At 43.9% G+C, this 12,056-nt stretch overlaps 1 protein-coding gene across 1 annotated transcript in view; it reads left to right on the top strand.

The window, feature by feature from the left end:
• LOC147733208 (mucin-5B-like) overlaps positions 1-12,056 on the top strand; it is an 875,769-nt gene that overhangs the window by 537,143 nt on the left and 326,570 nt on the right. Inside the window, exon 16 of the mRNA XM_086957740.1 lies at positions 1,429-1,681. Within this exon, the coding sequence (XP_086813866.1) occupies positions 1,429-1,681 (253 nt within the window). The remainder of the gene's footprint in view (positions 1-1,428; positions 1,682-12,056) is intronic.

The raw sequence follows: 12,056 nt of genomic DNA, 5'->3' as shown, positions 1-12,056 counted from the left end.
ACTCTCCTGTTGATGTATAGTATCTCTGCTAAGAACCAGTGTCAGCTCCTCCACTAAGGAGTGTCACCCCATTGCTTGAACTGCAATCTGAATACAAAAAATAAAATGATAATAATTCGTTAATATCATTTTGTTTTCGGTATTCAGCTTGCAGCTGAATCCAGAGGGGTGGGGGCTGGGCTCCCCACGTCACAGGGGAGGAGTGGTGGCAGCACCTACAGTGCGCATGATGGTTTGGCCGGCCGTTTCTGGCTGTGAAAACCAGCATGTGCACTCTGCATGTTCTCCATGCAGACTGTATTACAGCTTGTGTGGAGAACATGCACGGCCTGTCAGCCCCCGTCTGAGCGCCGAATCCATAGCACTCAGACCAATTACTATGCTGTTAAGGCAGCATTATGATTGGTCAGGGGATTCTGGAAGGCTATCTGCTTCCTGCGGAAAAGGAAGGAGGACGGAGGAAGAAGAGGTGGCGGTTAGAAGTCGGTGGTATTTAATTTAATTTAATTTAATTTATTTTTCTAATGCCCACAGCTACCCAACCAAGGGTTTCCCAGCGCAGGCCAGAATAGACTCTAGAGATTTAGAATTAGAATAGTTGAGTGAACAGCCAAGTTTGTAATTGCTTGCGGAAATTGAAATAAAGCTTCTCGTTCATTCCAGTTTCCGCAAGCAATAGGTAAGTGCTTTATTTTTTATTATTAATCACCACCCTCCCAGCACCACTGTTCGATAGAAGCTGCTACTGCTTAGAACTGCCGGTTACTCCTCATTTCAATTTAAAGAAGTGCAGGTATTAAGTACCTGCGAGTACCTGCCCGTTTAAAGCACCACATATCTCGTTTTAAAATATGACCACCAGTTCAGCTCAGTCTACACAAAACTATTTACATAGATAGGAATGACTTGAGGACTTCCATCCTACCAGTCAAGCATTCTTGATACACCGAAAAAGGGCAGTTTTTCTGACTTTTTGTACAACTTTGGCACCACCCCATGGAATCTTATTAAGACCAATGTGCCTCATCTCTCCCAATAAATCTCCATTCCTGCATGCACCTGCTCATTTTCTACAAAGTGTTAATACATTCTAACAATCAGTTTCATTTTAATAATCCTCCAGTAGAGAGAAAGAAAAGGCAGTGTGTGAACAAATTCGAAGGGGGTGCAGAGTAACAAGCTATATCACAAATGTATTTAGCCTTATAGGTACTTATGCTATGAATTTCACCTACCTCAGACATTTCTTGAACACTTCTATGTTTGACAAACAGTTTGATACTGAGCTTGTAATGGCAATATTTTAAAACTACACCCTTCTATGCAGTATCAAAGCAAATTGTTATTTGGGTTTCTAATAATGTACATTGGAGATATGTTAGTGGTATAGTCTTTAATTGATCACTACTGATTTTGTACTTGTTTTAGATCCTTCGGCGAACTGTCCCAAATCCATGGTGTTCAGCAATGCTGTGAGGTACTGTAACACCACTTGCCTCTCGCTGACTCAGTGGGATTCCCTATGTGATGTGGCCAAGATTCCGGTGCAGGGCTGCGGTTGCCCAGAAGGCACCTTCCTGGACAGCTATGACATGTGTGTCCTTCCAGATAGCTGCACCTGTCAGTACAAGAATGACATAATCTTTGCTGGGGCCACTTTCAAAGACGGCTCACTTACATGGTAAGGATTAAGGGAATCATATACATGCTGGTGATCAGCTGCTCTGATGGGCTGCGCACAATACTGTACCAGTGCATATGTAGAGTAGTTTCTGGCTTGACAATGTCCCTCAGACACAAGAACGAGCTACTATGTTCCAGTCGATAGCATGGCTAAAATTAAAAGGACCGATTCAGAATCTGCACTTAATATATTTTTAGTACTACAAAAGTACTATAAATTGCTTGCAGATTTTTAAGCCTCCGCATTACCTATACTGCAGAGTTCTCCCCCCCAACTGTGGAGTCACAGCACACTTAAGTATACGTTTTAGTACTAAATGTCTGAGGGACTTGAGAGAGTGGGTGGGAAAAGGGGCAGATTTACTACAAAAAGGGATGGAATTTGGGAGGGGTAAGAGGTGCATAATGAAATTCAGGGAGGGGTTTACGGAGGGACATTACCAACCCACTCAAGAGTAAGTCAATTGCTTTACTCTAGGAATGGAAACATGTGGCAGTAAATTTACACTCAGAGTTTGTGAATACCGAAAGTAGTACATTTATTCCAAAGTATAAACTTTCTGTTAAGTGTAAGTTAATTTTGGGAATCAGGCCCACAGTATAGAATCAGAAATCTTTACAAATAATGTGTAGGAAAGTTGCTTGATAAGCTATGAGTGAGAGAGGTTGCACTCCTGATTTGAACTGTGGCTGAACACCCACAAAGTTAAGAAACTATAGCACCTTAAAATGTATTGAATTGTATGAAAATTCCTCGACATACCAATGCCATTCAGGTAAAGCAGAAAGTCCTTCTTAAGACAACATTGCATGTAGTATGTGAAGAGCAAGTCCAAACCAACACACAGATAAGAAATATATAAGTAAATCAACCCTGATCCATTCTAGATAAAAATATACATATTTAATTATCAACATGAAAAAAGAAGTTCTCTTGTAGGTTTCAGGACAACAAATATGAAGTGGGTTTCTCTTTGAACCAAAAGTATACTTCTGAAGTAAAATTAAGCAGACAAGTGAACTGGCTGTAATCAGATGAACAACTGTTATTACTGAAAGTCCCCTATTGAATCAATGTAAATTTTCTTTCTCTGCCTATGTTTTACAGAGCTGTGACCCAGCTTATCTCCTACAGAGGTGTTCATACCTCAGAATAGTGGTATTATGTATAGGTGATATGGCGCCACTAAGAGTGAAATGGCGCCACTAAGAAGAATCACACAGCAAACCTCACTATCTCAAGTTCCTATGATGGTGCTGTAAGGTGTGGAGAACCACCAACCTCCACAGAAAAAAGCCTCAGCTAACATGAAATAGAATTTACTCCCCAGCACACGTCTATTATAGATAAGGTTTCCTAGTTTAGTTAAAATACACAGTTGACAATGTATAACAAATTTAGACACAAATATGATCCTCTCTTTCTCCTTTAATATTTATACGTAGGCCTTCACAACAGCTTTCAACAGCCAACACGTGTTTTGTCGCGCATAGGGATGTTGTCCCGCGACTTTCTCAAGGCTGTATAAGTATAAACATACAAAAGGCTATTGTATTTAATCTAAGTACAACTTGTTTGATCAGTTATCTTAGAAAGCTTGTATGCACAGTTGCCAGTATACTGTATACCCGTGCACGAGGTGGACATTCCTTACGTAGAAAATGCCTCAAATCAACACAATGTTATAAGTTAAAACCAAAAGAACACACACATAGTATTTCATAGAAATTCTGGCTATTACCCAAAGAGAATGGAGAGGAGAAAAGGGTGGTCCTGTGAAAAGATAAACAAAGTGCAACAATATTGCCTGCTGGTGAAATGTCACACAAATCGGGCAGGACCGAGGAGTGAAAGAATGTATATACAGGTCAAAATTCTGTTTGTGAGACGTGTGCTGTGGAGTGAATTCTATCTCCTACAGAGGTGCTTCAGAGCAGAAACAATGCCATGGTGTCCACAATTTCTGGTTTCCATTTAGTATGGCTTTATGTCTTGCTAATAATTATTCTGATTTATTGCATACCTCCTCACAAAGCAGCCTATTCTTGTCCTCAGAGGATCAGATAAACACCCCACCCAACCTAGACACATCTGCATCTACCCTTTGTGATCACATGCTCCTCCAGTTCGCCATGGCCTTGCCTCTTAAAAGGAAAGAAGTGCCACGAGTTCTACTGACAGGTAGATAGGAATTTGGAATGGGTTGCAGTGATAGGAAGGCCATTGATCAGACACGGCTTAGAAGTAGGGCATTATATCACCTTATACAGGAGAGGAATAGGTGTGAAAAGTAGCAATTATCCTTCAATACCAGCTGACTCGCTAGAGAAAGAGTTAAGCCATTTCTGGTTGCTCAAGCTATTAAGAGGTCTAGATTATTAAAATCGAGTGTATTTATTGCTTTTGCCCTTCCCTACTGACATGCTTAGAGAATAATGTTTTTATCTTCAGCAAAATAGATTTTATGACCCTTAAATTGCCACATGCACATAGAAGGTTCTAAATCATATTGGTTTCTTTATTTATTTTTAATACATTTTCTTTATTAAGATTTGCAATGTACAATCACACTGATAGTGCATAGCGAGATGCAGCATCACAAATCAATTGACATGAATTAATAATAACAAAAAGCATAACCCAACATTAAACAGGGTACAGAGAACTACCTTCAAGGAATTGACAATAGTGTACATCGTAGACTACATCGAATACAATTGCTTTTACAATTCTTGCAGTGATTCCAGCCATGGACATCTTTTTGCAATCACTAATATTGAGCAGCAATCGGCATCATATTTCAACTTTCCAGTGCTATACACTGTTTAAAATATATTTACGTGAGGCTCCCAATCCCTGTCTAGGGGATATTCCAGTAAGTAGCTCTTCAGTGGTTGCCAAATGTCACATGGACATGAAGTAGGTTTTAGTAGTGTAGAGTGTATATCAGTCATAGTGTCAAAGTGAATCAGGTCACTGAGCCAGGAACTTACTGTCAGAGTCTGTGCTCTGACCCTAGCAATGCTGTCAAAGGTATGGGTTGTATGGTCTGTTCAACCATGAGAGATAAATGTCGGAAGACCTCCGCCCAGTATGCCTGAATCGGCCCACAATTCCATGCAAGGAGTGAGAAATCAGCATTAGGAGCAGCGCATCTAGCGCACGCTTGTGAGGTGCTTGAATCCATTTTGGCTAACATTTGTGGGGTTATATAAGCTTGATGTATATATTTAAACCTTAATAGGTTTTGGTGATGATTATTCGAAATGTAACTTGTTTGTGTGCAGCAGTATTGCCATATTTTGTCAGTTATTGGTGTACCCAGATCCCGTTCCCAGACAGCACGTGCCTTGATGCCAACCGTAAGTTGGAGAGATAACGAGAGATGATATAGACGTGAAACCAAGCGGGTTCCATCCGGTGAAGCTATAACTAGCGTGAGAGGGAGGAAAGTCCGCCGGCTCCCTTGCAGCGTCCAGAACTTCCCCAATCAGGGACCCACGGATCCTATAAAAAAGGAATCTGTTCATGTAAGGAGCAACCCCATGGGAAAGAGTTCTTCCTTGGTCCACATTCATGTATGTTTGAACAGGTCCCCAACCTTCGGTAGTCCATGCCTAGTTAATGTACATTTGGTAAGGGTTTCAGTGGTGGGGTGTAATAGTGGTATATGCGGCAAATATAAAAATATAGAGGGTCATTAGGATCGCAGACGGACTTGAGTCCGTCTGCGACCCCAGAGTATGAGGGAACGTCCGCATGGGCTGCGGCGTTCCCTCTGTGCAGATTAGGATGTGACCGCCAGGGTGGCGGTCACATCCTCAATCTTTAACATTGCGGCCGGTGCAGCTTCAAACTGCACCCGCCACAATGTTAAAAATGCATGCACAGCATTTGCGTGCACAAAGCGGCAGGCACCGCGTGGTGCCTGCTGCATTGTGCACGCAAATGCAGGGGGGTACCATAGGTACCCCCCATGTGCACCCCCCACCACCCCTTCATCCAGGGGGCCCGCAACTGGCCCCCGAAGTGAAGGTCCGTATGCTTTTCCACGGCAGAAAAGCCGCCGTGGAAAAGCATAGAATTGCAGACATCCTAATATGCCTGGCGGTGTCTGATAGACACCGCCAGACATGTTAGTGCTATTCTGCCGCGGTCAGAAGGCGACTGCGGCGGAAAAGCTGCGGACAGAATATCAGACCCACCAGCCATCCTAATTTGGCGGTGGGTCTGGGGAGGCTCCGCAGCTGTTTTCCCGCATCCTCCGGGCCGGCAGTGGCTTCCGCCGGCCCGGAGGATGCGGGAAATCCGCAATCATAATTAGCCCCTTCGTTTGCAAATACTGTTGCAGTTTTGTCCATGCCCAGCACATAGTAGGTGGTGTCTGAACTTCAGAGGGACATCGGGACAGGCCCTGTGGTAATATAACGGATAGTGAATTAGGATATATCTGGGATTGCTCTGGCTTAAGATCCTGGAGTCGGACATCAGGATGATACCAGTAATATGTAAAATGGATCTGAGCAACAAGATAATATAAATAAAAATCCCCCTCGTTCATAAGGCATAATTAGAGTGTTCCAGCCTATACTCTGCTGTTTACTGGCCTAAACAAAGCGAATGAGTAAGGCTTGGTGTGTATCAAAACATTTTGTGGTGAGAGTGATGGGGGTATTCAGGAAGAGATATAAAAAACGCAGGAGAACCACCATTTTCAGTACGGCAACTCTGCCCGCCATGGAAAGAGGAAATCTGATCCACCATTTAACCTGTGTTGTGAGTCGGTCCACTGCGGCACCATAGTTAAGCCTGATCACCTCAGATGCACTCCAGTGCAAGAAAATGCTGAGATATTTTAGGGGTCAGTACACCACTTCAGAGGGAATTAAAACTCTTTTTGGGTAGTGGCCGGTGTCAAAGGGAAAATTTCAGATTTGGTCCAGTTATTGTCCGAGTATACTCCAAATTGAACCACCTCACGCAATAAAGGGGACAAGTTCGTTGTCGGTTTCCGCACAAACAGCATGACATTGTCCACTTACAATGAGGCTGCGAGAGGCCCTGTGTGGAGTTTTAAGCCTCGATGGAGATGTCTCTCTTATATGTGCCTTGCCGGGGGATCCATAGGTACAATAAATAATAGGGGTGAGAGGGGGCATCCTTGTCTGGTGCCACGTGTCAATCGACATTGAGATGTTATTTCACTGTTTAACTTCAGGCGGGCAGCTGGACCAGAGTATAAAAGATGTACCAATTGGAATCCGGAGTTTCTGTTTCACCACATACAGAAAAGGCCACTCCAGTGAATTGAAGGTCTTCTCAGCATCAAGTAGTACAGCCGCAGCCGGTAATTTAGATTCTATTTGGTTCATCACTGACAAAATAGTGCGTAAATTAAGTACACTGGATCTACCGGGGATAAAACCCACTTGAAAGGGGCACAACACAGTATCAACTAGTAATGACAGACCGGTAGCCAATATCTTGGTGAGAATTTTATAGTCATGGTTAAGTAAGGATAATGGTCTATAAGATGTGCAGTGGCGTGGTGGTTTTCCTGGCTTGAGCAGTAGCGTGACTATAGCTTCACGCATGGTAGGGGAAAGAGATCCTTTCTGCAGAGCCTCGTTATACACTTTGTATTCCTCTCTTATTATTTTCATCTAAGCCAGCATGTCTTGCTCGCTCTCTCTGTCTAACTAGCATCCCATTTGCTTATCTAATCATTTGACTGCACTAATGTCACTGCTATTTTAGGTCGAGCTAGAAAGTTCAGCTGTCTCTTCGAGACCTGCTGTAATCTGTCTGTGTGCATCAAGTCCATCCCCTTTCTTGACACTGCTTTTCATTTGTCTTTGTCAGTGTCCTTTCAAAATCCTTGCTTGATGGTGGTCTGTGCTGCCTCTTTGTCCCTCCTTTTTCTCTTCTGTTCCTTCCACAGAGCAGGGACTAAGTACTGTCCCATTCCGCTATGGCTCTTTATCTGTTCTCTGGGGGACTCTTTTCTTTCTTGGTTTCCTGCTCTGTTACTGTTTGTTTGTGTTTAGCTTTAGTGCCCGAGCTGCTTACACTAAAATATAGCAATCTTCCTCCCACTGCCTCTTAACAACAAAGTTGTGTTCCTCCTGCCTCTCCTGCCCTGACTTCCCTGGGTTGCTTATTAATAATTGTGAGACAATGGTCCAAAGACTAATATTTTGCAATGTCGCAATTAGTCAACAATTTCATAATTCAAAAAGTGGAGTAGTCTCACAACGCAACAGCCAAAAAGACAAAGTACAGTGGTGATTTATTTATTTTCTACCACTATTACGTGATATAAATAACTTTTACAATTCATGTAGGTCATATTGGTTGCCCCAAGGGGAGCGTGCAAAATAGGAAGATATAGGAGTGCTTGGTGATAAGGAAAAGAAAAGAATGACTGGCGGTACATGACATCTCTCCGCTTTGTTCCTTGGTCAATGCGTCTTTGACTTCTGGCGTCGTTCCACTTAAGTGGAAGCGAGCCATGGTTCGACCGATCCTGAAGAAACCTAGCCTGGATGGAAGCAAGCCGGAGAGCTATCGGCCTATTTCACTCTTGCCGTGGCCGGCCAAGGTGATGGAGGCACACGTAAATGCCGCGCTCTCAGAACATCTCTGTCGAGCTGACATACTCGACGCTACGCAGAATGGGTTTAGGGCAGGTCACAGCACGGAGACGGCTCTGCTGTATATGGTGGAGCACCTCCGCTCCGTGCTTGACGCGGGACAAACGGCAGCGCTGGTGCTATTAGATCTAAGCGCTGCCTTTGACACCGTCTCGCACCCTATCCTTCTGCAGCGTTTAGAGGATGCTGGTGTTTCCGGCATAGCACTCGACTGGTTCCGGTCGTTCTTATCAAACCGGGCCTTTAGCGTGACCGTCCCACCCTTTCAGTCTAAATTCCACCCGTTGAACCTGGGCGTCCCCCAAGGCTCCTCGCTGAGTCCTACGCTGTTCAACCTGTACGTAAGGCCGCTAGCTGAGGTTGTCAAACTATGGGGTATGACCATGGTATCATATGCCGATGACACCCAGCTAGCGGTCACGATCAGCGGGGATGCGGAGGTCGACGCTCCTAGGTTTCAACAAGGACTGAGGGCGGTCGCTAGGTGGATGACGCTTAATTGTCTCCAGCTAAACGCTAGTAAGACCGAGGTGATGGTATTTGGTAGGCGACCGGAACTGTGGGGAGAGAGATGGTGGCCGGAGGAGTTGGGTTCCGCTCCCATCCCAGTCGCCGAGCTTAAAAACCTCGGGGTCTGGTTGGACCCTTCCCTTACGTTTGCATGCCACACTAAACGCACGGCTGCTTGCTGCTTCGGCATCTTGCGTGGGCTCCGTCCGGTGCTAAAGTTCTTTGATGCCCCCACCCGGCAACTCATGATCCAAGCTACCGTCATATCTAGATTGGATTATGCTAGCTCTTTGTTGGCCGGACTGAATGTAGCTGAGATAGGGCGCCTGCAGCGGATCCAGAATGCTGCTGCGAGAGCGGTGGTGGGTCTTCCTAGATTCTGTCCCACCTCCAGCACCATTCGAGCATTGCACTGGCTCCCTGTGGCGCAGCGGATTCAGTTTAAGGTCCTCTGCGTCGCCCATAAGATCTTGAAGGGGTCCCCTGCAATGATCCTCACGACACTCATGGCCAATTACATTCCGGCACGACCCTTAAGATCGTCAGATCTCGATTTGGCTGTGGTCCCGCGCTTTAAGCGAAGCAGGGCCGGTGGTCGCTCATTCCGAGTGCGGGCCGCTGCTCTGTGGAACTCCTTGCCCCCGGCAATTCGCGCCATGAGCGATGTGCTCTCTTTTCGTCGCGCCTTAAAAACATTTTTATTTCCTTAGTTTGTGTGTTCTGTGCTGTTTTATTTAGTTGTGTTGTGTAGCTGCCTTGTCTGGCGCCAAGACGCTCCTTAGCTGGAGCATTTGCGCGCCTAATAAAAACCACATAACATAACATAACATAACATAAAAACACAGTTTTTTGTTTGAACAAAAGGATCAATAATCATCCCTATACTGAGACCTGCCCATAAATCTATTCATCGATAATTTGAAATCATTACGAAACCTATATATCTAATGATTGTGATGCACAAAAGGGTAATAAATATATGGGTCCGGGTCGAATATCAAAAGAGCGTTGACGTTTCGACTTGACTTCGGGCCTCAAGGTGAGTTAAGCCTGGGCCGTGCGAGTCTTCATCAGGACTAGGGCGGGCAACCATATATCGTTAGATGACCCTATGAGACAAAGAAATGGTCTAAACAGGCTGTAGCTGGTAAGGAAACTAAGTCAAATGAAAAGGACCAGGGGTCAAATGCTTACCCTGACGTTGACGGTGATTCTACTATGATTTTCTTAATGTATTTTTCAATTAATGAAAGGTCCTCCTAGAAGACAATACACTCTATTGAGGACCTGGGATTAAAAACACAACTCATACTGTAGGTGGAGGAAGATAAGAGAATTACCTTAATAATTATATGCCCTCAGGAGGAATCACTCTGAGAATATTCCAAAATGTAGTCCAACCCTATAAAGGAATGAACATATTCGAGTAACCAGACTCAGACTATCTTGGATCGGTTGTCACACTGAACAGGAAAAATGTTTGTACCTGTATAATTCAGTGTTGTGGAATAAGGTAATCCTGTGTCTCTTTCAGCAACCTGATGCTTTACGAATTCCGTGTTTAGTTTGACTCCGCTATAAACAAGGCTTAGTATGCTTATAACAGGGTCCCAAACTTATTAAGTTGCACCGGACGGTTGTTAGAGCTTACCTAACTTCAATGGGAGTAGAGGGGCAGTAGATTCTATATAGCCCTTCAAGCAATTAATTCAGTGCCTCTGGAATTGAACACTGAAAAAGGAAAAACGTACCCTAATAAGAATATCGTATATCGTCTAAGGTTCCCACTATTTACAAAGGAAGCAAGGTCATAGCGCTTACGTCACTCGTTCGTTCCATGTTATTGGAAAATTTCACTGATGTCCCGCGTCTCGTATCTCGAGCCGGTTCGGGATAGTGCCACAATGCGGAAGACTACGTAGGAGTCATCCGACATAGACAAAGGACTGTTGCGTGGCAAGGTGACTGTGTCTAAATAGCCGCCATCTTGGAACGGGTGATTCAACAAAGTCAGGGTAGTGTAGACCAGCCGCGTTTGGTATTATTATACATCAATAAAGGAGACATTGTTGAGGTATTGCATTTCAGGACGGCAGCGTCTCAGTGCCGAAGACTGTATTGGAGTCAACCGACATCAAAGAGAGACTACTGCCGTGGCGATATCTAAAATGCCGCCATCTTGGAAGGGTAGATAGCAAGGTCCATAATAGTTGTTAGTGACCGTACTGAATATATTGGACATTAATCTGGAGTTGTTGTAATCTTCCGTAGAGTCCATTATTAGGAAGTGGGTCCAATGAACCCCCATTATTAAAATTAAAATTATCCCACTACTCCTTAGTTCTAAACCAATATGTAGTGTGCTAGAGGCATATAGACGTATTTAAAAGTGTTCTCTAATCCCTAATAAGTTTGTGACCCCGTTGTAAACATACTAAGCCTTGTTCTCCCCCTTTATAGCGGAGTCAAACTAAACACGGAATTCGTAAAGCATCAGGTTGCTGAAAGAGACACAGGATTACCTTATTCCACAACACTGAATTATACAGGTACCAACATTTTTCCTGTTCAGTGTAACAACCGATCCAAGATAGTCTGAGTCTGGTTACTCGAATATGTTCATTCCTTTGTAGGGTTGGACTACATATTGGAATATTCTCAGAGTGATTCCTCCTGAGGGCATATAATTATTAAGGTAATTCCCTTAACTTCCTCCACCTACAGTATGAGTTGTGTTTTTAATCCCAGGTCCTCAATAGAGTGTATTGTCTTCTAGGAGGACCTTTTATTAATTGAAAAATACATTAAGAAAATCATAGTAGAATCACCGTCAACGTCAGGGTAAGCATTTGACCCCTGGTCCTTTTCATTTGACTTAGTTTCCTTACCAGCTACAGCCTGTTTAGACCATTTCTTTGTCTCATAGGGTCATCTAACGATATATGGTTGCCCGCCCTAGTCCTGATGAAGACTCGCACGGCCCAGGCTTAACTCACCTTGAGGCCCGAAGTCAAGTCGAAACGTCGACGCTCTTTTGATATTCGACCTGGACCCATATATTTATTACCCTTTTGTGCATCACAATCATTAGATATATAGGTTTCGTAATGATTTCAAATTATGGATGATTATTGATCCTTTTGTTCAAACAAAAAACTGTGTTTTTATGTCACGATCTTTGTAATTCTTTTCTTTTCCTTATCACCAAG

The sequence above is a fragment of the Lissotriton vulgaris genome, chromosome 2_1 (assembly GCF_964263255.1).
Source record: "Lissotriton vulgaris chromosome 2_1, aLisVul1.2, whole genome shotgun sequence".
In the NCBI taxonomy this organism is placed as follows: Eukaryota; Metazoa; Chordata; class Amphibia; order Caudata; family Salamandridae; genus Lissotriton; species Lissotriton vulgaris.
The sequence above is the reverse complement of the archived record's forward strand: the minus strand, read 5'-3'. Positions and strand labels throughout refer to the sequence as shown.